Genomic DNA, 25,115 nt, shown 5'->3' with positions numbered 1-25,115 from the left:
ACCCTTTAAGGTTCCCCTCAAGCTCCACTTCACCCGACAGCAGTGCGTTCAAAACTGTACACAAACACGTAAGAAAACGTAATAACTTGTTATAAATTATATTTTAGGTAGTTTAAAAGGCATTAGACTGGAGAGAAATGTGATTAACAGTCTTTGTGCACATACACATACAGCAATTCATAGAAAATGTGACAGTTTCACTTATCAGCAAAAACGTGTTGCGTTCATACACTTGCATGCATGATCTCCATGAAAGTGGTATGATTTGTGTGTACACAAATACAAATATCCTTAGTCTGTCCAATTTATCTTTGATAAGTATTCCTTACACAAACGTTACCCAAGATTAATATCTTTTATGCTTGAGTTTGGGATATGAGCTCAAAGGGAAATTGGGTCTATTAAAAAACATTTTAATGTACATTACAACATATGGATTGAAAGTGCTGGAATGACATTTAACCATCAAATATTGACATGATGACATGCATGCAGTTAATCAGGTCCACTACCTGGAGGGTATTCTAACATGCACGGGACAGAGGAGACGGTCTATCGTCAACATGTTGATCAGTCACACCCATTGACATGTCAGTTTAAAATAGTTGCTTTACTTAAATGTGTTTAGGAAGGAAGAGATGATGCACACACACTCACAGGGAGAAAAAAACTCCACAACATAGAAAACAACCAGCGAGTAAAGGATGAAGAAATATTTACGGACTGAAGCTACTGCTGAATCTTCCATCCATGTGAACTAGTTAAGTTAGTTTGGTGAGTTGTAAAAAATAATAATAAAAAAAACCCACTCCCGTCACACGGTCCTCTTAAGTTAAAGTTAATAAAAACATAGTATATTAAAAAAATATTTTCAGTCCAGAAAAAAGGAGTCCTTCACAGTGATGGCTGTAGTTTCCTGAAGTCCTGGAAGTTTTAGTCTCTAACATGAAGCTCAATGTGCTCCTCCAGTCCGGCCACCATTAAAAATGAAAACAAAAGATGGCCTGAGCTCCTCGCTGTGCAGTTGTCGGGTAACTGAGTGACTTGAGCAGCGGTCTGTGCAGTGGTTAGTGTCCTGTATCCAGGTCCCTCATGTAGTCCTGAAGGGCCAACAGCCTGGCATCGATCTCGGACAGCTCGGCCCCTGTATCTAAGGAGCTGTCTGGGGTTGGAGACGTAAAATAATGATAACATGTTGTGTGGTGGCTAGCTTGTTTACAACTCAAATCATTTTATATGCAGCAAAAATGTACACGACTTGGATTAGTTACCTTTGTCTTTCCTTCTGTGTGTTGGAGTACTGCAAAATGGTTTCCTATTCAAAAGTCCTCCTCTGGACTAGAAAGAGATAAAAATGCACATTAAGAAGACAGCAAACCCCATGAGAAACCCACAACCCTCCATGAATGGATGTTACGATAGAAATAGAATGAGAGTGGAACAGACATTCCCATTCAAATCAACATAGCAAGATCTTACTGTCCTTTTGTTGACAGTGAGAAAATATAAAATAACACCAACCATATCCTTTAGGTATATAAATGAAAGGGCAGCAACAAACAAATCACCAGTTTACTCACCACATTGGGTCCATTGTAAGTCTGTTTTCTTCCCCTGTAATCACAGAAAAACAGACTTTAAAATAACCAGCTAAAGCAACAGAGACTTCACAAAAACCTATTCGGACGTACTCTCATCACCTGAACAGATTTTGGGGCATTTCATCTATATCCACTAAGGAGCTTTGGGAGGAGTTCCTGCTCCCTCGCCGCTCCACTGACAGACTCCTGCCTCTGCTGCCAGACCGGGTCATCTGAGGATAGGCCTCTCTGGACCGGGAACGCCCCCTCTCAGGGACTGTGGGTGACGTCAGCATGTCCCTCCGTACCTTCCTATGTCTGACACAGAAAACAGGGTTAACACTGTTGTTGCAAGCAGCGACAACACCAAAGAAAAAAAGAATGGAGACCAACTTTTTGAGATCTGCCTCTTTCAGTCTGCGCTGCCTGTCCTGGATGTAAGCAGTTGGGTCAAAGCGTTGTACCCGGGACCCTGTTAGATAGCAGGTGAGAATATTTAGATTTCACCTCCTAATAAAAGGCAACGGGCCAAACTACTGCAACATCATGAGCAGTACCAGTGGGAGATGGTGACGGCCTGGGTATGTGAGCGCGAGGTCCCGAGGAGTCCGCTCTTCTGCCTCTGTCCTCTGACCTCTGACCTCTGTCGTCCATCCGTTCTCTGGACCCCGAGCGAGCCCTCACCGTCCCGTACACCGACCTCCTCTCGCGGGAGACGGAGCGATAGATTTCCCCGTCAGCCCGAGAACTGACGCGGCCGGACACCGGAGTCACTCTGCTGCAGACGCACAGAGAGAGCGAGTAGGTAAATGATATCCAGAGTTCACATTTTTACTCCACATTGTAAGTGAATGGAATAAAGAGAGAAGGTAAAGATATAGTACATGATTAGATTGTCTAACCCTCTCCGTAGTAACACCAGTTCACTGGTGAGATTCTTGACCCGAACGCGGAGAGCGCACTCCGATGCTCTCAGTTCCTCGAACTAGCCAGGAAAGAGAATCAAACAAAATGTTAAAACCAGCAGAGCAACAAAAGAAACATAAATCTTTTTCAGTTGACTACTTTAAGGAGCATCGGAGGTCCACCTGCTCCACTAGGAGTCGCTGCTCCTGGCATCTCTTGCTCGCTGAGCGTTGACTTTTGGCCCTCTCCTTGACGAGCTGCTCCTCCAGCGTCCTCACCACGTCTCTGACCCTCCAGTCCTCTCGTCCAGGTGCGGGACCACTTCCGCTGCTCTGCAGCCGCTCCAGGACCTTAGCCATCGCATCCTTTTCTTCTTTCACCAGAGCCAGCCTGCAAACAGTAGGAGACGGTAAAAAAAGTCCCATGTGCCTTCTTCACATCGGTCACGCTGATGAGATGAAATGCAACCCACTCTGCTCGTAGCCGTTGTATTTCTAGTTCTGCAGATTTGTTGATTCCATGAGAGGAGACGGTGCTGAGCTCAGCCTTAAGAGCTCTGACTTCCTTCTGCAGGGCGGCCGGGTCGGGTTTACCCACATAGGGCAGCGGCAAGGGGTAGTGTATCCTACAAAGTACACTAGAGTCAGCAAATCAGGGGTGATTACCCAAATACTAAGAAACAAAATATGGCCAAAAACGGGCATCGCCAAACAATTTTTTTTTATATGATACCATGTAAGTTGCAACAGAGACACAAACCTGTCAAACTCCACAGTGTATATGAGGATTAGGTATCTTTTGGCAGTGAGGACAGAAGACTGTTGATGGCTGTGAGGACGACCGACCACTCCGGCTTTTCTGTTACGCAGCAGCTCCAGGTCAGCGTAGGTCAAGAGGTCCAGTGTAACCGAATCACTCATCTGCAGAAAAAGCTCAAGTTAACTCTCCAACGTTAGAAATAAAACCAGCTGCCATCAACTACCATCAAAAACAACTTTTAAAAGATTAAAAATGTCCTGATTTATATTTACTTTGTCATGTTATGCCAGATCCTTACATGTACAGCAAAAGAACATTTTTTACAATTTCATTTAAATAAAATAAACTAAATAATAGCAATAAATATCTATTTTTCCTCTTCTGGGAATCATGAAACTAATGTGATTTTAAGGTTTATTTAGAACTGTTAGAAAACTTTTTACTGTATTTGCACACATTTGATTGTGTTTTTGTGGTCTGTCTGTTACTTTAGTTTTAGACACAATGGGTCTGACAGACAGTACTGATGTCTCTGTTTGTGTCCAGTTTTAGACCGATTTCTAAAAGTACCCAAATTTCCAATTGTTTTTGTTATTTTCCTCCGGGCCCGCTCCCCTTTTGGCCCCTGTTTCTTAACATTAATGAAAAGCAGAGAGGGAATAAGACAGCTCGGGATAACTGTACATTTTTTCGCTCATGTGGAAACATTGTACTCGAATGAATGAGTCTCGCCTCAGCTCACACGGCCTCAAGCAAATTTGTGTCTGTTCGTATCTTTCTATTGACGTTGTATTTGTGCCACCTCTGCATTTTTTTCCCCCTCCTCGTTCTATCCGAGTGCACCTTCAAAGCATACCTTTCTAACAGCTGATTCTAACATGCTGCAGAAAATGGGGAACTGCTTGAAGTTGCCAGTTTTGCGGGTGAGGTCCTCAATGTCTGAAAAAAAAATTTGAATAATATGAGTGAGACTACTTGTGCCTGTTTTTGGCATTTAATCTATAATAAATGTGTGCTACTTACATGCTGGATCAAAGTCCCCTCTCCATTGATCTGCTGTCATTGCATCAGAGATTTCGACGATCAGCAAACCCTTGTCCACCTCTATCTTCACAGAAAACTCCACTCCTCGAAATACAATATCCTCCATCACCTCAGAGCCCTCCTCCATCACGCCGGGTCTGTGTAGAAGAGGTACATTATTATCATGAATGAGGAGCAACTGGAATAAACTAACTCATCTGCTGTTCAATAACAATGTTAACAGGTGTGTCCTACCAGCTAAGCCTCAGACCCATCAAGATCATATCAAATGTAGTAACATGTGGACAAATCAGAGCCTTTTCCCTGTTGTTTAGTTGGATCAAACAGGGGAATCTGAATGAAGACAACCGTATTCTGATCAAATCTGTCTTCAAACAATACATGCACTTTTTATCAGAATTGTATACGTGTTGTGGGTTCATAGCCTGAGAGAAAAAACCCAAAAGCCCCATTATCAACAAATCAGATGTGCATGTCCTGTTTTCTACTGACATAATAGTTTTTTTATAGCGTTATATTTGTACTGCATGTGGATTAATTTGGCAGATTTGCAATTACTTTGACATTCTGCTCTGTTTAGTAGTACAATAACCTCGTAGTAAAACATTAAAGATGTTGGCTATACAGAACATTATAGATGTGTATTATCTTGAATTTAGCTGTAGATTTGATTTATTTCAGTTATCTTAAGCATATCCACTTCATTATTCTGTCTCTCTCTCCTGTTTCACCTGTCTCACCTCACACTGCGTGTCTCAATCAAAACACACCGCGAGGGGCGGTAAGGAGCCAACAGAGTCCATTTCAAAAAGGTGTCATCATTTTTATTGGGGAAAAAGTTCTGGATGGTTTGGTTCATACCGTACGTCGAGGACTCAGCGAACGCCATAAGACATGTTTTACGAGGTAAGATGTTAATGTGCGTCTCTTCTGTTGCGTTACACAGCTGTTAGATCTCGCGCTTCACTTCACTTTCTCTCGTGCAGAGAGTGAAAGCGACCGACATGAAATCTGTGTGAACCTCATCGTTCACTGTGACATTTCATGCTCAGAATCCAGACACGAGGGGTAACGTGACTATAGTTCAGGGTCGGCTCTATTAAATGTGTTAAGGGCTTCTGGAGTGTAGTTAACTAACGCTACGTCTTCTACTCAGCGTCTTCTGTCAATAGATCAGCTAGCAAGAGTAAACATCTTCGCTCTCGTTAGCTACAGTTAGCTAGCATTGACCATTGTCGTTAGTTAGCGCTGGGTCACGCGAGTTAGTGAACTTGAGTCGCAGCTAGCTAACCAAGCTATCCTTGCTCAATGTTACTCAGTGTGCGAATAAACGGCAAACATAAAAACACCTGAACGTTACCTTTGGTCGCAGTAACGGTCCGTAATGAGGTGAGATGTCAACACATAACGTTAGCTTCTCGTGGGACAATCATCGCGGGTGCGTTAGCTAGCGTTGGGTGAAGTGCGTGGAATAGATAGCCGCTTGATTTGTGGTACAGTACAGCTAGTCCAAAACAAGTTGGAAGCCACCGGCGGCACCGTGGATACGGGAGCGGTTCAACAACCGGGAACCGTTAAATTCTTCTTCTGCACTTTGCTTTGCCAACGCTGCCTCTTCTTCGGCTCTAAGGCTCGAGGACTATCGGGGGTGTTGCTGCCCTCTACAGGTAGAGAGTAGACACAACCTTTACTCTGGTGAGCGACTACAATATAGTGCTGAAAATGAATAGTGGTGGAGGAATTATCAGATATTGTAGCAATATAATAATATATATACTCTTATAAAAATACTCAACTATCATCAGTGATAATATTGATGCAGAAAAGTGCAAAATATACTTTGTATCACAAATAGAAGTACTCATGCAGAAATGGAGTCTGTGTATAGTATTCACTTATTCAAACTCTTGCATTAATCAACTGCTTTCTATTACGTTTTGATAGTTTCATCTCTAACAGTCCATCATATTTTATGAAGTGATCACCTGTTGTGTACATACTTAATCTACAAAGTAACTATAGTAGCTCAAGGTGTAAAATAAATAAAGTGGAGTAAAGAAAGTACAATATTTCCCTCCAGAATGTGGTGGAGTAGAAGTATTAAAAAGCATCAAGTAAAGTACACGGACCTTTAAAATTGTAGTGTACTCACTTAGCACCATTGCAAATTAAAACATTAAGCATTTTAGGCATCCCATCAATATTAATTAATTATGCTATTATTATTATTATTATTATTATTATTATTATTATTATGAATAAGAATTATACAAAAGTTGCAATTAATTGATTTAATGAACAGATAGAACCGAGAATCTCCTCCTATTTGTCAAGCTAGTATCTGTTTTTATTAAACTTTAAAATTATAATAGTGGACACATTTTCCTCCAATCGCCAAATCAGTTGAAATAATTGTGTTGGCGCCACATTTTCAACATAATGACAAAACTTGGAACCAACTTCCATGTTGACATTGTCAACATCTGAGTGTTCAGCCTTCCACTGTCGAGTTAAGCGTTTAAATAGCAGAAAACAAGTGCTTGCTGTAAATGTTTGATGAACGTGTTGCGCAAGACCAGAGCCGACCCCGTCCTCTCTTCATTCACGGTCTTGGGTCAGGGCTGTTTCCATGGACACGTTGATCACCCATAATGCAATAAGTCGAGTAAATGAGTCTGAAGTCTGCTGCTTGTCAGTACAGACGCAGAAAAACACAGGCAGCAGAGGAGTGTGACCTGGAGAGTGTGTGTGCTGAAGAATGACTGACTGAGGTGTTTTGGTCTTTCCATGCAGAGCTCCGCATGGAAGAAACACAAAAGTTGTGGGACCTCATCTCTCCTACCCATGACTCCCAAGAAACCTCAGCAGTGGCTTCAAGTGGTCGGACATGCAGGTTTGTTTATCTGGTCTAACTTTATCTTTTGTCTTTTATTTTGCTCCTCAACGGGTCTAATTTTAGTTAAAACAATGATCCACAATGTTAGTAAAGAAATAAATATGGTTTGTCTTCTTTTCCTTTTCCAGGGAGCTTTCACGTTGGGGACTATGGCACACTGCTGAAGAGATTTTGTGAGGGGGAGCAACAGTGCTACCTGAGGCTGATGGAGGATGTTCTGAGGCCCTTTGTTCCAGCCTACCACGGTGTGGTGCAGCGGGAAGAGCAGAATTACAACATGATGGATAACCTGCTGACCCATTTCAACAGACCTGCCATCATGGACTGCAAGATGGGGAGCCGGTAAGGTTTGATGGCAACTTTTGTGACAGAGCAGTTGAGTTTTATTTTTATTTTTATTTGAAGGAGGAGACTTATAGTACACCAGTGATTTTTTTTTTTTTTTATATATGCTGAATATTAATATATAACAGCCCTGAAATAACAAAATTATAAAACACCCATAATTTATTAGAGGTTGACGGAGGCATACAGCCGTGAGGTGGTAATTCTAGTTCCACAGTTATAATTGTCTTTAATGTAATTAATAAATCCCAGTAACAATAACAGTGAAGCACTGCCCTTCACAGCACATACCTCGAGGGGGAGCTGCTGGTGGCCAGAGAACGGCCCCAGCCCCGTAAAGACATGTACGAGAAGATGGTGGCTGTGGACCCAGAGGCCCCGACGGTCCAGGAGCGAGCCCAGCAGGGAGTGCTGAAAACCAGGTACATGCAGTGGAGGGAGACGCTGAGCTCCACAACATCTCTGGGTTTCCGTATTGAAGGATTCAGGGTAAGCTCATCAAAGATGGTTGTGTCAGGTCATTGACTTAACTTGATACATAGGGAATAAATGCTGCTAGGTTGACAATCTTTGAAAAATAACTTTCTTTTTCTTTTTTTTCAGCAATAAATGTCTATAATCATAGTTTAATAGCTGCACATTTTACATTGTAATGCTGTAACTTGTAAGTTTCTTCTGCAGAAGTCAAATGAAGAATGTCACACAAACTTCAAAAGGACCAAAAGCAGAGAGCAAGTAATGGAAGCGCTGGACAACTTTGTTGATTCCAATACACACATTGTGGTGAGTGTGACTGTCGCTGACTTTCATTCACTCATTGATACATTTGTTGTAAATCTTGTGTCTTTCCCTTCAGTGGGGATATCTGAGGCGGTTGAAACAACTGCGGCAGGTCTTGGAGGCATCAGACTTCTTCAGAACACATGAGGTTAGATATGGGACGGTTTTGTTCATATTTTGAACAGGATTTTGGAAATGTTAAGTAAAGAACCATTCAGCTTGTTCCCAAAGAGCTAGTTTGGAATTGTGTGGTGCCCATTCTTTTGCTGTTTGGTGTAGGCAGGCTTATGCTGATGATAGAACACATTGGTTCAGTGGTGGAACCTTTTCCTAACAGCTGTACCCCTGCAGGTTGTGGGCAGTTCCTTACTGTTTCTACATGACTGGACAGGCAGAACAGGAGTCTGGATGATTGACTTTGGAAAGTCAGCGGCATTACCGGCACACCTCACTTTGGACCACCGCACTCCCTGGGTAGATGGTAATCGAGAAGACGGCTACCTGTGGGGTCTGGACAACCTCATTGATATGCTGGCCAACATGCTGCCACTGACCTGAACTCCTCTCTCTAAACGTGTGGAAATTCACTCCTAACCCTTCCTTCACCACTAGGAAGTGAGTGACTGCAGATGCACTGGCTTCTGAAATGGTTGTGTTGTCAGAATTGTGTGAATTAACTCGGTACAGAATGAGGGTGTGAAAAAGGAAGATGTGATTGATTACAAAAGTAAATGCTTTCAGCAAATTACAATTACAACATTGGTCAAAAGATCATTGGTGATTTATGTAAATCTCAACCTGAGCCTTGTAAAGTTTGACCACTAATTAGACCTACACTCACCTGTGCTGCCAATTCGCAGCCTCAGCAGGATATGCTGACCCAGCTGTCTTGAGATTACACTGCGCATTATTTTAGGGAAAACATGGCACAAGCAATTAAAAGCCAAAGATATGGCTGGCCCCTCTGCTTTGGGAAGATCTGCAGTTTAAATGTCACACTGTGTCATTAAAATGGTGCTAAAATGATAGTGGACTTATTTCCTGCATTTCTTTAAAGTTACAGTGTGTAGCTTTTAGGGGGATCTATTGGCGGAAATGGAATATAATGCTGTCACTTGAAAATATGAATCATTGTGTTTTTTGTTACCTTAGAATGAGACGTTTATATCTTCATATATGTCTTCACGGAGCAGGCCGCCGTGTTTCTACGGTAGCCCGGAACGGACAAATCAAACGCTGGCTCTATATAAGGTACCCCAGTTCTTCAGGAGATACCCCAGTTCTCCTACACGCTTGGCACACAGGAGAAGTTTCAGTTGGTTGCCATCTGCAACCTCAGCAATACTAAAGCTGCACTTTGTGTTTACTGCCACTTAGCAAATGTTAGCATGCTAAACTAAGATGGTGGAAATGGTAAACAGTATACCTTATAAACATCCAAATGTTAGCATTGTGATTGTAGCTCAAAGCACAGTTGTGCCTTTACGTACAGCCTCACAGGGCCGCTAGCAGGGCTGTAGATACTTAATCTCTTTCATCTTCAAGTCAAATTTAAGGCTTAAAGGCAGCAATAGTAATTTAGCATTATTTGGTAGATTGTTTTTCAGCACAGCGATAATATTAACACAGTATTTTGGTGACACTTTATAATAACTACTGATCATTTTGTTGTCAAGTCATATGGAGTTTTTAAAATTTGAATGAATGCTCCTTATTAATCCTGCCTGCGGTTGACACATTGACAGGAACTCTTGAAATTTGCATCTTTTTGTCTCAGTAGTGCTTATTGGTCTAGGTGACATGAAAACCAGCTGTTTTATTCCTCCTTTGAGGCATGAAGGTTGATGGCATTTGATGTTTTAACTGTTTTGGATCATTGAAAGCATCAATATTGTAGAATATGTGATAAACCAAGTGACGCTCATCATTTAAAAACCTCTTTACAAAGCAATTTTATATTGTATTATTTGTTTTTTGGGTATTTTTTTAAATTCATAGTACAGTAATGCTGTTGAAAAAGTAATGCATTGATGGATTCATGCAGCTATCAGCAGTTACTGATGTAATATTTAGCCATTAAAATATCAAATAAAAGGGACAGATACGCAGTGCTGTAAACCTGAGCAGGTCCAAATGTTAATCAAACTCTAAAGTTCAACACCTGATGCAGGGCAGACTGGTGAGATGAAGGCAGATGTCCTCTCTGTCTTCCGCACCTGTCTGCTTCTGTCGTTCAGCCATCAGACGGCCGGCAGAGGAAACCCCTGCCCTTACCTGCAGCCCCAGATGAGATTAAAGGGATGAGCAGACAGAGCAACAGAGTCATGCTCTACAAATCCTCCCACACAGTCTGCAGCAACAACAAAAAGCCCTCTGAGAGGGGCTGGAGGCTGCACAACACAACCACAATCTGACCTGCCGGCTATCGAGCAAATCCCACTGGAGCACTTTGGAGTTGAGTGCCTTGCACAAGGGTATCTCAGTTGTGGTGAAGATAGAGTGGTAAGCTCAGCTCTTATATTTCATTGAAATGTATCCTGCTGAACTGGCGAGCTTCATGGTCACATGATACTTGTTTAATAATGTTTAGGCCACCGCAAAATATTACTTTCAGTAGCTGGTCCACGCTGGATACAACAGTGATTTAAAGGACCAATTACATAAAGCAAACCTTGTGACACTTGTAGCTCTTTACGGTGAAGTCACATTGAGGCGTGATGAAGGAGGGGAAAAGAGGAATAGTGTTTTCAAAATGAAGAGATGACTGCGCCAATCACTGTGTGTTCAAAGACAGAGGGGGTGGGCAGGGGATGATGATGTCAGTGTGTGACAGATGAAACATCAGACACCCTCTCAGTTTGCACAAAAAACTCAAGAGGCTTCCTCTCGCTGGTCATTGTTCATCAGATCCATGGAACGAGCACAGCAGACCGACTCCGAACGGACGCTGCTGTCAACAAAACCAGGTACAATTTGTTGTTTTCACTTTAAACTTAAACTACTTGATCTGTGAGTTTACATATCAAGATTACATATTATAAACTGCTACTGACTAAAATGTTTTTATGAAGTCAGTGTTTTCTTAAAATATTTGTACCGATTTATCCAAAGTGTGGAATGTTTGCAGTCAGATTTTTGTGGTTAAAATAGTTTTGTCTTGATAAAGGGGAAAGCAGCATACACAGTTGTACAAAATAAAATAATTGTAAAATATGTATATTGTAGTTACTACCATTAAATATTACATATCTTTTTTTTTCTTCTTTTTCTTACAGATTATTCTCTTCAGATGCATAATTTTCCTCCTACATCATTAAAGCAGCAGAGTAACTTCCACCAAGAGATGTGCAGACTTTTAGCAGCAGTTTTCCAGCTAAATGCATTGCTGTATCTGTAAACCAAAAGTGCTCTATATATTCAGTGCATGTATGTTGTGTGGCGGGTGATGCATGTCACACGTACTGCGAGTGTGTGACATGTGAGTGTGTGAGGTGGTGCATGTTGTCGCGGTGGTGTGTCTGTGCTGCTGCTGTGCTCATGGCCCAGAGGAGGGCTGCTGGGGGCTGCTGCTGCTCCAGGGCGCCCATGAATGAAGACAATGCCCGTTTCTGCCTGCTGGCCGGGCTCATCCTGGTCTACTTGTTGTGCGGAGCGGCCATCTTCTCAGCCCTGGAACACCCTTTTGAGCTGCGCGCCCGCCGCCTCTGGAAACAGCAGCTGGACAACTTCACCCAGCGATACAGGGTCAACCTGGGGGCCTTGCACACTCTGCTGCGGCAGTACGAAGAGGCGAACGGAGCTGGGATCAGAGTGGACGCGCTGAGGCCCCGCTGGGACTTTTCTGGAGCCTTCTACTTTGTGGGCACGGTGGTCTCCACTATTGGTAAGCCTTTACGCTCTTTTTTTTTTGTCTTTCTAAGATGCCAATTCAAAAGTTCTTAGATTATTCGTATGAGGTACCAACTCATACTGTTTATCAACCTTGACCTTTTTAACTTTTTATTTTGTGTCTCTTCTCTAGGCTTTGGCATGACCACACCGGCGACCATAGCTGGAAAAATATTCTTAATCTTCTATGGTCTCATCGGCTGTGCTGCCACCATTCTCTTCTTTAACCTCTTCCTGGAGAGGATCATCACAATGTTGGCTTACATCATGCGCTGGTGTCATGAGCGTCGGCTAAGGTGTGCTGGAGTTGGGGTGGTGTCGAGCAGGGAAGAGTCCTCCGGCGAGGAGGACAGCCTGGAGGGCTGGAAACCATCAGTGTATTATGTAATGCTGATCCTGGGTGTGGCATCGGTTGTGATCGCATGCAGCGCCTCCACTCTGTACAGCCCCATGGAGAACTGGAGCTACGTGGACTCCCTCTACTTCTGTTTTGTGGCCTTCAGCACCATCGGCTTCGGGGACCTGGTGAGCAGTCAGAGACAGCAATACGAGTCTCAGGAGGCCTACCGACTCGGGAACTGCATTTTCATCTTGATGGGGGTGTGTTGTATCTACTCACTCTTCAATGTCATTTCTATTATCATCAAGCAAACTCTAACCTGGATTGTGGGTAAACTGGTCTGCTCGGGGCGGCACCAGTCCTGCTCCTGCTCTAGACCCGGGTGCCGGTGGTTCTGCTGCCCCTGCCTCAAGAAGAAAAATCACAACCGCGTGCATCCGCTTGCACACCTCAGACAAAAACGCTTAAAACGCAACACCGTGCAGCCCATGTCGTCCCACTGCCCTGCAGGAAGACACCGCTACATGGACGGCTCGGTGGAGACAGTGTGTGACAGTGAGACGGACGCAGGTGCGGTCGCTGATGGGGTGTATGTGGGCCGTCGTCTGTCAGGAGAGATGATCTCTGTCAATGAGTTCATGGTGTCCAATAAGGTGTCTCTGGCACTGCTACAGAAGCAGCTGAGCGAAACGGCTCACCAGGGCCCACGGCAAAGCTACAGCCATCAAAATGGATTCTCCGGGGGTGTGGGGGCCTTGGCCATTATGAACAATCGCCTACAGGAAACCAGTGTGGATAGGTAGCACAAATGAGATGTCATTCTTGTGTACCTTGCTTCGGGCTCTCTATATAATTCCAACCTATTTCCTCGTCGAGTGATTTAGAGAAAGTCAATAATTTATCCTCAGTGTGACCAAACCAAATTCTGTGAACAGAATAATTACCCTCCAATTTGTAATTTGAGCAATTTTCAATGGAAGTCTATGCATATAATAGCAGACCTCCAGTGGGGATCCTGGACATCCAATAATTGATTACATATTCTTCTGTGTAGAGAAAGAGAGCAAAAAGCCTGAATACAATTTAAAGAATTTAACATCACTGTGAGGAGGGGTCTGATGTCCTGAAGTGATTGGCTCATTCAAAAGCAATCAGATGAAAGAAGCAGTGAAGGACTACTTAGAAGGGACCGCTGATTTAAGAGTGCTGCACATTGTCCTCTGAGCTCCTGATAAATATGGCTGTATGTGAGGTATAGTCAGTATTAGGGAACTTGGAGACATAATAATATCTACGGTCTTCTCTTAGATAACTAGCTGCTTATACAGCATAAAACATTTGAATTGTGATTGAAACAGAGCTTCTCAAACGCACCGCAGGAGCTCACGAACACTGAAAAAGAGACATTTTAATCTGTTGATTGCTCACAAGTCTCCCATCTCGTTTCATCAATGCATGTCATTGAAATTCTTAGTAATCATGAAATAGCACTGAGGTCCAGGGTTTTCAATAGAGCACATCCAATCAAACGAGGCCTAGAGGACGTCCTTATGTGAAAAGTGCTTATAGTCGCAGGATCACATCATCAGAGCAGAGAGCAAGATTCAGGCTCTCCTCTGCTAGCTGGAGGAGATCCTTTACTATGCAAAAAACATAAACATGTTAATCTATTTTGTATCATCTACAGTTTTTCATCAGTGCATGGGATGATGATTGTGGAGAAAAGCATCCTCCTTAGAGACAAAGTCCTCCATTTTCCTCTAGTGGTCACGCTTGATGAATTGTCTTAATTGTTAATTTGAGAACAATGAGAAAAAATAGTTCTTTAGGGAGTTATTGTGGGTAAAAATACTGCAAGTAGTCAATTAAATATTCTTTATTTAGGTTTAAAACAGTCATGACTCTTAACATGTAATGTCTATACACAGAGAATTACTCACTGAATAATAAAACAATCCAATATATAATGCGGATAAAATGACCCATCCTGAAACTCGGTCTGATGCTGTTTGTTTTATCTTTACTATATAAAAGATGAATAAGGCAGCACAGTACATATCATCAAACTTATGGAAAAAACACATTTCACATACACTGTATTGAATAAAATGTTTAGAAATACCATTATATGAATATAGAAAGAATTGCAAGAAATATAGACGTAGAACTTATTCACGTAAAATAGATTTTGATCGGTTAGTAAATGAAGATTTTAGGGTATTTGGCCAATTTTGGGATGCTCTTAGTTCAGAATTTGTTCACAATCCAACCGTTACATGCTGTATATATATCGTTTGATAATAATCTAATTATTTTTACACATAACTCATAACATATCACGTAACTTCACTCAGCGAAGTGGATCTAATTCTACATGTCTAAAATAAACAAAAAATTGTAGAAGTAAACACCTTTTCAAAAAAGGTTTAGATTTTGTGTGAAATGTATTTTTTCTTGACTAAGTGTGTGTATGCGTTGAGATTTAAATAGCAGAATTAAACATTTTATTAGTGTTTATTTGCCTGTCACTTTTTGCCATGACGAAAAAGCTAAATTTGTGCACTCCCATCAGCTGCCCGGCCGCTAGCACTGTTAGCACTGTTAGCACTGTTAGCACTCCCTGTTAAAGCAAATGGATATATGTTAGCTGTACGTTAGCTTTTGGCTAGCAATAACTCATTTTTACTTCCTTATTTTTAAAACAGCTTCCTAAAAATACAACTCTACATACGTATGCTCATTTATTATTTTATCCACTGACAATGTACAATTTCACAGCTGGTTGTTATTCAGTTTTACAGTTATTTGAAATTCTCATCTGTATTTTCTGTTCACTGAATATGAGGCAGAGGTTTGTTGCTGGATCGTGTCTCTGAGTAAGTTTTACAAAATGTCTTTCTTGTATAAATATAAAATGTATTAGGATTTATTAGATCTATTTTGCATTGTATTTGTTATGACAAGATGCTGTTTGCTAGTATGATGTAAACAAACACCCCTGTCTGTTCAACATCTCCCTTTTTGTCAAAGTGCACACATGAAAGAAAACAGTTTCAATATTGATATTAATTACAGTCCTTCCACGGATCCTTGGAGACCAGCCCGGCTTCTCAAGACCCTCCCAGGCCCTGGACAGACAGGCAATGGAGAAAATGATGGTGAATATACTCTCCATGTTGAAGGAAATAGCATGTCTTCTACTGGTTGGAATGGGACAGTTTGTAGTTTGTACTCACATTTGGTAGTGTGGGCTTGTGGGTCTCTCTTTGTTGATAGTAGGCAGAAATAATGCAGTTCCTTCTGCAACACACAAGTAACATGGTGTCATTTCACAATACAGGGAACACACACACACACACACACACACACACACACACACACACACACACACACACACACGTTAACATGTTTTGTATTTCTTACTTGCTCTGTATGCCTCCACCTGGTGGTAATCCGGGGATGTCGGCGGATGCGAGGACTGTGAGGACAGACAGCAGGTCAGGTTCCTCCCCTCTGGCACACAGCTCATCATAAATCTCTGTTAAAAAAAATATGTAAGCACATTTGGAAGTTCCTGGCAACTACTTCAAGTTTTTCTTAAAGTCTTAAATAATAGGGCTTGGCGTTATTCTGTGTTTTCAATATTGTCAACAAACAAATCAACCATGAAAAGTCCAAAACCAACAATCCCTTTGAACGTGTCTTAATAATTTCAGCCCTGTGCCTATTGGTGCTTGCTGACGACATACTTCTTTAAAAATGGACCACACACAAATATAGTTTAATTTTTAAAAAGTAATCTGCCAAAACAGCTGGGCCCTGTATATTTTAACAAACATTACTCAAACTTAACACACCTTTGGTGTTCTAGTGAACATTTTCCACATTTGACAGTATTCTGTATGTGGAATTGACTCAAAATAAACTACAGTACCCATGTTCATGGTCATGAAGGAATATGTCACCCAGTGCAATAGTGGGGCTCACTGATATGCTTTTGGGCAACAATGAAGATCTATGGCAGAGAGGAATAATCTATACCAGGTTCTTACACAGACGGTACTTCTTATTGTCAATAGGATCAATTCATTGTTGATTTTGTTTTTTTCATGGGATTTGTTGACAACAAGAAACATATAGAATATCATAGTCTTATACTTTAAAGGGTTGAACCAGAGTATTAGTAAAAGAGGGGTATTGAACTATCGGTCTGATGACGGATAAGTCTCTGTGGTCAAGGTGCTATATTTCTGGGGTTCCGGTGTTGCCAGCGGATATTCAGGCCAATACTTCCTTTACCATGCGCTGCTCAATGTTGACATTCTAATTAGCAACTTGAGATGCCAGACTAGAGTTTGAGTTGATTGACGACATGTACGACCAGATTGCAAGTAGCCAGTTTACAAGCTATTTTAAACCAATAAAAAGCGAAATCATCATCAGACAATAGCTGTTGAATACCTAGATTGCATTTTGACCAACGTGTTCCATCTCTTTTTCCCTCCATGTGGACTGTTTACCTGCATTCAACCAAAGTCTGGTTTGGTCAAGACTACTCGGACAATACAAATAGAAACAAGAACTCCTCTGATACCAAATTCTTGTCCCGTTGCCTAAAGATTCTTTATGTGAATGCAGAATTCAGCATATGAATGCAGAATCTGTTCATAGAGAGTACTTTTGTACTAGAATACATTTAACCAGGACAGGTACAGAAGAGGTCCATCTTAATGTGCTTGAACTGCAAATCACAAATCTCAAGAAAACAGAAAAGTGTCAGAATTTCCGTGCGTTGACAAAAATAAGTGCCTCACATGAAAGTACATTGCCTGTAGTGTCCCTTGTATATCAATATTGCTCAAACACCTGCTACTTTGGACTCCAGCAGGTCCTCCAGTTCAGCCTCCTGGTGTAATGCCTCTGCTGACAGCTGGGGGGCTCCAGGGAAGCACAGCAGGATGATGCTGATGTTGTCCAAGCTGCCCTGTGGAGCAAAGCGATATCAGCAGAGGTGAGTAATGACGGTTGACCTTACAAATGTCAACATCTGATACATTACTACATCTTCGGCGAACAGTCTTAGAGATGGATCATTTTCACCTCAAAGTCACCTCACAGGCGCATTGGAGCAGAAAAATGTAAATGGAGCGTGGAAGAAGCGGTGACATTTTGAGGTCATTGTGCGAACCAGAGCTGAAGCCCTGTTACATAACAGAGTGACATGATGGAAGTGACGGCCAAACAGAGTGCAGCATGGATGTTAGCATGTGCACATGTCGTCCATGCTTATCCTGATGTGTTTATATAAGAAAATACAACATAAACAATGAACCATATTTATTTTTATTAATTTCCTTGAGGTTCTGTGAAACCTGGTTTCAAACAAAGGATGAGTTTATAGAGGGAGTTTGTTTCCTCAGTAGGTAGTAGATATGTAAAGATTAAATGATGGGCACAACGTAACACTAAAAAGATTAAGTGGTCTTGACAAGCTAATTCCCTTATTCTACAGATTAGTTACTGTATAGTGAAACATGTCCTTCACTGAACACCCTGAAATCTAGCAGTTATAATATCAGTGGAGATGGCTGTAGTCAAATAATTATTCTCCCTCACTGGTCTGAAAATATTCTTTATTTTTAAGGACGGTATGACGAGCAATTGTATTTTCTTGAACATTGACCTTCAATCTTCTGCACTCTCAGAGCGAGAGAAAGAGCTGAAATGAGTCCTCATAGGAACCCAGAATAATCCCATCTAACCTGTTCTGACACCCATGCAATCTATTTTAAGGTGGTATCTCACACTATTATACACATTTAACCACAGCCATAGTCTAAATGGGACTGAGCCAAAGCTCACAGAGGTCAGAGCTGCTTTTTTAAAAAATCTGGTTTGCTTTCATATGGGCATGAACACGTTTAAAGTTGCTTTAATCAATATTTTCACAATGGATCACATGACTATGTGAAAGCGGTCACTCATAGTGACAACCCCACAGAGTTAACCTCACCTGTACGGAGCATTTTAGTGTCTTTTTTTTTTAGTGTTTTTTTTCTTCAGCACGCAACATTGTTGTTTTGGATCTTTCTCACTGCTCTCATTTGTGTATTTTTTAGATGCTACCTGACCAGCACCAAACGACAGAGCAAAACAGAGCTAAAAGGAAAATTAATTTTGTTGAATGAGTAAATAAGCAACTGCTATTTCAGTGTTGCATGGCAGATTTCACTAAATTAAACTTAAATCAGAGGATGTTCTCAGTTTCATCACAGTAGACCGCGTATACAAAACACCTAAATCTCACCATATTACATAGATTCTCACCAAGTAGACTTTAACCCTTTTATCTTTACGAACAAGTCATTTCCATACAGTATGTAGAACTAAAATAGTCGAAATAAAGTCTTCAGACCATTTATATACAAAAGAAAAATGAGAGGATTGAGTACATTCCCCTGTGGTCCTCCACACGTAATTTACACGTATTACCCACAAAAAAGTTATATATAAGAAAAAGGTGTGATTGGAGCAAGTTTTTTGAAAGCCTGAGTGAAAGTCATATAGAAGATTGATTGTGATTCATGTGGTGTATGTACTATTAATCAAATCAAAACTGTTACTGAGTTACCTTCATAAAGCTACATAAAATCCACTGCCCATTAAAAATGATATAACAGTTTTATGCTGATATTGTGTTTTGTGTTTCTAATCAGATAAAATGATTTGCTAGTTAAACTGAACATGTAGAAATGCATTGAAAAGGTCAACATGTTCACTGGTTCTGACCTTATAGAGACAGAGATCAATGACTTGGGTACAGACATCCCTCAGGTCAGTGCAGACACTCAGCCGGTTGTGGATGAAGGCGCACAGGTCCTCGTTGCTGATGATGTCCCACACCCCGTCACAGGCGAGCACCAGGAACTCATCTGCTGGTGAGCGCTCCACCACGCAAACCTCTGGCTCTGGTGATACCATCTGCTGGGTAGGCGTCCGGTTCTCCGCTCCCTTGTAGCTGAAGTCCCCCAGAGCACGAGACACTGCCAGGGAGCCGTTGATCCGTTGGATGGACACAGAGCCGCCTGCACTCTCAATGCGCTCTTTCTCCAGAGGACTGTAAGGTTTGTGGTCTTCAGTGGAGAAGCAAACCTGGCCAGATCGGCACAGCACGGCCCTCGAGTCTCCACAGTTGGCGAAGTAGATGTAATATGGCGAGATGAGGGCGGCCACCACAGTGGTACCACCCCTCTCCCAGCCTTCTCGACGTGCCGCGGAGTGCAGGTGCTTGTCTGTTTGCAGGAAGCCCTCCATGATGGCTCCTTTCACCCTGTCAGGGTCATCCTCTGCTCCCATCCCACCTGTTTGCACAAACAGATATAATGTTGGAATACTTTGTGTTTTCTGGATCCGGCATACCATAAAAACACATCATTACTTAGACTAGGATAGATTTTTTGCAGAATGCAATGAGGAATGATAACAGGGAAAAACTGTTTCAAGATCAAACTAAAACATAGGTGAGCATCATTGCAATTATAAAAGACAACAACACTCCACACCACTGATCAAATCTTTTGTATTCATTCATGCAAATCTTTCACCTGTGGCTAGGATCTGACCCAGAAGGTGCTGGGAGCAGTACTGTGCCACAGTGCTGCCTGCATGACCATCAAACACAGCGAAGAAGCTCCAGTCGGCCAGTTCTCCACCAAGCTGTGGCACACAGTTGTGGAAGTCCTCCATGTTGGCCCTCCAGCCCTGCATGCTTCCCAGGGCGTAGGTAAGGCCCCAGCGGGCGCAGCCCTCCTCGGTTAGCTTGTCCAGGACTGGCCGGTCCAGGTAGGGGCTAGGAATGACCTCCTCCCTCTCACCCTCCCCTGGCTGCTCTCCCTCAGCTGCTCCTCCACGGCCCCCTTTGAAGAAAGAGCTGACCCTCTTCTCTGTCTCTTTCACTAGCTGCCGCATAAACGCAGGCATCTCCACGCTGCCCTTCCTGGCTGTCCTCATGGCTTTTCTGCCCAGCTGATGTGGGTGGAATCTTCTTTTATCCCTTCCTCTGTGTTTGTGGCTGGGATGAATGGCGGAGCTGGGCCTGATGCTGGGCCTGTGCAGTGTCTGCGTATACTGCCACTCCAGGGCTCAGAGCATGGCCGCCTGAGCTGATAGATGCTCTCAGCGCTGGCTGCTCACCCCCCTCTCTCTGCTCATCTCCTTCCTCTACTCTCTCCTCTCTGGAGACCTCACTGATCAGTGCTCTCTCCTCCAGCTCATCCTTCCTCTCCTACTTGTTCTCTCCTCTGCGCTGCTGTGATTTTGCCCTCTTTCTCACTTTTTCATAGCTCTTCCCTCTTTCACCAGCTCTTCCCTTGTTATTTTTTCCTGTCTCTTCTTGGATTGGCTGGCTATTTATGTGCACCAATCCCTGCTTAGCTTGTATCGCCACTGTCTTGTTATGAGCTCACCCTCTCTCACCGTCCTCCTATCTGGAGCTCTGCCCCTCCCACATGTTTGGTAATCTGAACGTGTGATCGGTTGGGATTATGGGCTGCCACCACAGTGGATTACCGGACTGTCGGCCCTTTAGCACACAGTGTGTTACTGATGGTGAAGGAAGAGACAAAGGGGACAGAAGGTTTATTTTCACAGGTTTATGCACACAGATGATCCCTTTAAACTGATACTACACTTGTATACATTATACATGGTGACAGTGCATGTTAAATGACAGACTGGACTCAGGGTTGGAGTGTTTTTGTATTATTATTAATTATTATTTTTCACTTTAATACGTTTATGATAGATCTTTTTTATGATAAGTAGTTTTGTTGAAACTATTTCTAAAATAAAAGTGCAAATAAAATAATATAATATAAATCGATATCTTTATAGAGACAAAAAAATGAAAATTGAGTGGAGATGAAGGGGGAAAGTTTGCTGCATGTTTGCTGTTTATTTAATTTTGAAGATATCAAAAATGTGACTTTGGTTTTGCATGATTATGCATGTCACCACAACATGACTTACAGCTGTTTTTTTGGCCCCATTCACCAAATAACTGCTTAACTCTGTGGAGTCAGCCAGGGCGAGCTCACTGCTCTCTGTAATTCTCTCCGTACTTTGATTTTGGGGCTGACACTCTGCCAGTAGTTTTACTATGACCAGGCAGGAAAGGATGGACAAACTGTTTGAAACATTTAATCAAACTCACTCGTCAGGGTGGTGTTAAAGCAGCTTTGTATAGAGTCAATGTTTTTTTTTAAATTGATTTGTATTGGTTAGATGCCTCAAATAAGGTCTATGGTTAACACACACTTAAGATATTTTAATGTTTTGCCCTTCGATATAAAATATGTCTACAGATATCCCTCTTGTGAATTTTAAAGCTTTTAACAATCTTAAAAAAGGTGGTTACTAACATGTGGCTAAATGAGACGTCATCACACCAACTAGTGCGCCTTTACAGCCTCGTTGTGTGTACTCACGCTCAAGCAACCATGGTGTAGTTTGTTCATTTTTCTGCCGATTGCATTTACGCTTCAAAAATCATAAAAGTGGTGATCATTTGTGAATATGATCTTGCTGTATCATAAACTTGGGTTTATCACAGATCTTATTTTCTGCAATATTCCGAAATCACATTGGCATTTTGTTGAAGGAACCAGGAACTTCAAGAGTTGGCCTTAAAAAATCCATCATCCCTGCACAACTCCATTCTCCAGTTTGCAGTGTCTTCTTCTTCTTTGTGTTTTTGGTGGCCAACCTGCAATGCCAACCTTTAGGTGCATACACCCACCTACTGTACCGGAGTATGTAGAAGAGGGCTTGTTTACATTAGTCTGTAACACACTTTCCAGTGTCAATGTTAGCTATAAATTCTATAAAAGTGTATTATTGTTGTTGTATGTTTTTACTTAAACTGTCAGTTGGGTTGCATGTTTAATTTGCTACACACTTTTAGATATGCAGTCTCAATGGATGACATTTGGGGAAAACAGGTTATTCAGACCAACTGAGACTCTTTTCTGTGCTGAAGCTCAGGATGTTTTTTCTCATCACCAGTTACATTGTATTTAAGGTTGTTGAATGTTGAAAACATACAACATATTTTTAATTCAATGGCCTCTTTATTTTCATTATGAACTCCTTGAAAATTCCTGAAGTGTGATTTACACTTCCTTAGAATATCATTGTCTCTGATCGTCGTCATGTTTTATTAATTTTTGATTTGTATTTTCTTTTGTTACAAAATGAATGGACTGACAGACGACTCCATTTCATCAGTGTGAGTCATGATGTGGCTTAATGTACCTTGATGTACGTTAAATAAAATGTGACTATACCCCAACAGTAGTACAAAAGAAAAATAATCTGAAATATATGATGTAGTACTCATAAAAAAGTAATATTATGGTATGCCATTAAAATGTAAAAAAAAAAGCAAAATTAGTATGTCAAAGAAACTGCCAAAAACTGTAGTATAGCAAGTCATTCAAAATGTTATGGTATAGTATGCTAGGAATTTTTAATATAGTATGTATAAAACAATGTCATAGTATAGTATGCCATAAAAAAGTCATAATTAAATATGTCAAAATAATTTATATGAAATTTTGTTGTAATATCATGCCATAAAAGTTTCATAAAAAATCTATATAATCTATATAGTATAGTAGGTCATAAAAAACTGTCATAGTTAAAACATTTTTATGCCACAACATTAATGCAATCGGCAGAAAAATGAACAAACAACATAGTATGGTATATATATATATATAAAAGAATAATCTATTATGTTATAACAAATTACGTAAAAAAAGTATGTCATAATATAGTATGTAACAAAATATATTTTTTTGTATAGTATGCCATTAATATTTGTTATACCATAATAAAATGATAATATAGTATATCATTTAAAATATTCATAGTATATTATATCATATAAATGTCATGCAATAGTATGCCATACAAATGCCATAATAAATGTGTTAGTATGTCTTAGTATGTTACGTTAAGATATATAAAGTTATAGTATAGTATGCACAAAAAATCAAAGCCATGAAGCTATTGTATTATAATACGTCACAAAAAATATCATAGTAGAGTTAAAAAAAAAGTAAAATATAAACATATTATAGTGCGCAATAAATATGTCATTAAAAACATCATAGTATGCCATACAAATTATCAAAAAAGTGTATAAGCATGTAAAAGTCATAAAAATGTTATCGTATAGTAGGCAAAACATTCAATGAAAATGTTGTTCAAAAAACACATTCCATAAAAATGTCATAAAAAAGCCATAGTAATGTATGTTATAAAAAATGTAATACTATAATATGCCATAGAACAGACAATTTAATATTAGCTATGAAAATGTCATCAAAATATTATAGTAAAGTATGTCATAAAAAATGCCATAAAATACGAGCAACCAGCATGTCATGAATACTATGACAAAAAAGATAATAATGCATATATGTATATTATATTAAGTATGTTATATTAAGGTCATAAATAGTCATAGTATAATATGCTATACAACTAAAATGTTGTATGATATTAAAAAGTCGTAATATAGTATATCACAAAAAATATCATAGTACAGCATGAAAAAAATGTCAAAAAAGTATAGTGCGCCAGCTTTATGACTGAGGGACAATCTAGGGAGCCAGCGTATGATTAGCGGCAGCTCTATATATGTAAGTATATTTAATAGTAGAACATGAAATGTGGTTGCTGCATCAGGTATTCTGATATTTCTATGATATTTTCATGGCATAGTTATACTACAACTTTTTTAAAGACTTTGTTTGCCATACTATACTATACTATGCCTTTTTATGACCTTTTTGAACACAATGTCTACTTGGCAGTAAACCATTTCTGATAAACTATTTTGACATACTATGACTTTTTTTGGCATGCTATAATATGACTTTCAATGGATATTGTTGAAATACTATACTGCGATTTTTTTTACCACACTATACTATGCCTTTTTTAAAAAAAAATGTTGACATATTATACTATGACTTTTTATAGCATACTATACTATGATTTTTTTAAAACGTATCTCGACATACTATGCTATGACTTTTTTCAGCATAGTATACTATGCTGTATTTTTTCACTTTTTCCAACATATTGTACATATTATAATTTTTTTGACATACTAAACTATGACTTTATTATACTTTAGTGTATTAGGACTTTAATTTATTTTTTTGTTATGCTATACTATGGCTTTTTAAGATTTTTTTCTAAATATTATACTAAGTTTTTTTGGGACTTACTATTCTCTAACTTTCTTTGATTTATTTCGACATACCATACTATGACTTTTTTATTTCTATCTTCGTACTATTCTTTGACTTTTTTCACTTATTTCAACATACTATACTTATTTTTTTTACGATATACCGTACTATAATAAAAAAAAACATTTTTACAGACTACACTGTGATTTATTTTTTTAGCTACTTACTTCATTATGACTCTTTTGGACATATTTTACTATGACTTTTTTCTTTTTTCCTTTAACTTTTTAACTTTAACTTTAACTTTTTACTAT

At 40.3% G+C, this 25,115-nt stretch overlaps 4 protein-coding genes across 10 annotated transcripts; 2 read left to right on the top strand and 2 right to left on the bottom strand.

Annotated features, from left to right (window-relative positions):
* Positions 1-82: 82 nt before the first annotated feature.
* Positions 83-5,891, bottom strand: ccdc61 (coiled-coil domain containing 61). Of its 4 annotated transcripts, none has more exons than XM_068716351.1 (13): positions 5,030-5,178; positions 4,269-4,426; positions 4,102-4,184; positions 3,246-3,406; positions 2,959-3,111; positions 2,669-2,876; positions 2,483-2,565; positions 2,138-2,358; positions 1,974-2,052; positions 1,701-1,898; positions 1,581-1,614; positions 1,272-1,338; positions 83-1,162 (listed from the first exon to the last, which is right to left on the bottom strand). In XM_068716351.1, exons 1-13 carry the CDS (start codon positions 5,176-5,178, stop codon positions 1,068-1,070), a joined length of 1,689 nt encoding a protein of 562 aa, XP_068572452.1. In that variant the 3' UTR covers positions 83-1,067. The 4 variants fall into 4 exon arrangements, with proteins under 4 accessions (XP_068572452.1, XP_068572453.1, XP_068572454.1 ...); XM_068716352.1 differs by having other exon boundaries at positions 2,138-2,355; XM_068716353.1 differs by lacking the exon at positions 5,030-5,178 and adding an exon at positions 5,650-5,891 and having other exon boundaries at positions 1,701-2,052.
* On the top strand, positions 5,110-9,338 carry itpkca (inositol-trisphosphate 3-kinase Ca). The gene is made up of 7 exons (XM_068716354.1): positions 5,110-5,195; positions 7,083-7,182; positions 7,314-7,527; positions 7,815-8,019; positions 8,212-8,313; positions 8,387-8,458; positions 8,662-9,338. The coding sequence occupies exons 1-7, from the start codon at positions 5,184-5,186 to the stop codon at positions 8,866-8,868; spliced, it is 912 nt and encodes a 303-aa protein (XP_068572455.1). The 5' UTR covers positions 5,110-5,183; the 3' UTR covers positions 8,869-9,338.
* A 2,491-nt stretch (positions 9,339-11,829) lies between these two features.
* Positions 11,830-13,776, top strand: kcnk12l (potassium channel, subfamily K, member 12 like). Of its 4 annotated transcripts, none has more exons than XM_068716580.1 (3): positions 11,896-12,193; positions 12,332-12,876; positions 13,024-13,776. In XM_068716580.1, the coding sequence occupies exons 1-3, from the start codon at positions 11,896-11,898 to the stop codon at positions 13,339-13,341; spliced, it is 1,161 nt and encodes a 386-aa protein (XP_068572681.1). In that variant the 3' UTR covers positions 13,342-13,776. The 4 variants fall into 4 exon arrangements, with proteins under 4 accessions (XP_068572682.1, XP_068572681.1, XP_068572679.1 ...); XM_068716578.1 differs by having other exon boundaries at positions 12,955-13,776; XM_068716579.1 differs by having other exon boundaries at positions 12,332-12,967; positions 13,049-13,776.
* A 622-nt stretch (positions 13,777-14,398) lies between these two features.
* On the bottom strand, positions 14,399-20,915 carry ppm1nb (protein phosphatase, Mg2+/Mn2+ dependent, 1Nb (putative)). The gene is made up of 6 exons (XM_068716349.1): positions 20,143-20,915; positions 19,328-19,899; positions 17,405-17,522; positions 15,962-16,076; positions 15,775-15,838; positions 14,399-15,666 (listed from the first exon to the last, which is right to left on the bottom strand). The coding sequence occupies exons 1-6, from the start codon at positions 20,546-20,548 to the stop codon at positions 15,649-15,651; spliced, it is 1,293 nt and encodes a 430-aa protein (XP_068572450.1). The 5' UTR covers positions 20,549-20,915; the 3' UTR covers positions 14,399-15,648.
* Positions 20,916-25,115: the final 4,200 nt, after the last annotated feature.

Source organism: Cebidichthys violaceus, unplaced genomic scaffold (assembly GCF_023349555.1).
Source record: "Cebidichthys violaceus isolate CVI_PGR_0920_01 unplaced genomic scaffold, fCebVio1.0.p SCAF_20, whole genome shotgun sequence".
Lineage (NCBI taxonomy): Eukaryota > Metazoa > Chordata > Actinopteri > Perciformes > Stichaeidae > Cebidichthys > Cebidichthys violaceus.
The sequence above is the reverse complement of the archived record's forward strand: the minus strand, read 5'-3'. Positions and strand labels throughout refer to the sequence as shown.

Coding starts and splice junctions, on each gene's coding strand:
- ccdc61 (XM_068716350.1), bottom strand. CDS start 5,178: ATGGCGTTCGCTGAGTCCTCGACGTACGGTATGAACCAAACCATCCAG. Junction 3,112..3,245: donor TACACTGTGGAGTTTGACAG/GTTTGTGTCTCT, acceptor TGTACTTTGTAG/GATACACTACCCCTTGCCGC. Junction 1,339..1,580: donor CTTACAATGGACCCAATGTG/GTGAGTAAACTG, acceptor ATCTCTTTCTAG/TCCAGAGGAGGACTTTTGAA.
- itpkca (XM_068716354.1), top strand. Junction 7,183..7,313: donor TCAAGTGGTCGGACATGCAG/GTTTGTTTATCT, acceptor TTCCTTTTCCAG/GGAGCTTTCACGTTGGGGAC. Junction 7,528..7,814: donor GACTGCAAGATGGGGAGCCG/GTAAGGTTTGAT, acceptor TGCCCTTCACAG/CACATACCTCGAGGGGGAGC.
- kcnk12l (XM_068716581.1), top strand. CDS start 11,848: ATGGCCCAGAGGAGGGCTGCTGGGGGCTGCTGCTGCTCCAGGGCGCCC. Junction 12,194..12,331: donor CACGGTGGTCTCCACTATTG/GTAAGCCTTTAC, acceptor TCTCTTCTCTAG/GCTTTGGCATGACCACACCG.
- ppm1nb (XM_068716349.1), bottom strand. CDS start 20,548: ATGAGGACAGCCAGGAAGGGCAGCGTGGAGATGCCTGCGTTTATGCGG. Junction 17,523..19,327: donor TTGATCTCTGTCTCTATAAG/GTCAGAACCAGT, acceptor TTTGCTCCACAG/GGCAGCTTGGACAACATCAG. Junction 15,839..15,961: donor GGTGGAGGCATACAGAGCAA/GTAAGAAATACA, acceptor TGTGTGTTGCAG/AAGGAACTGCATTATTTCTG.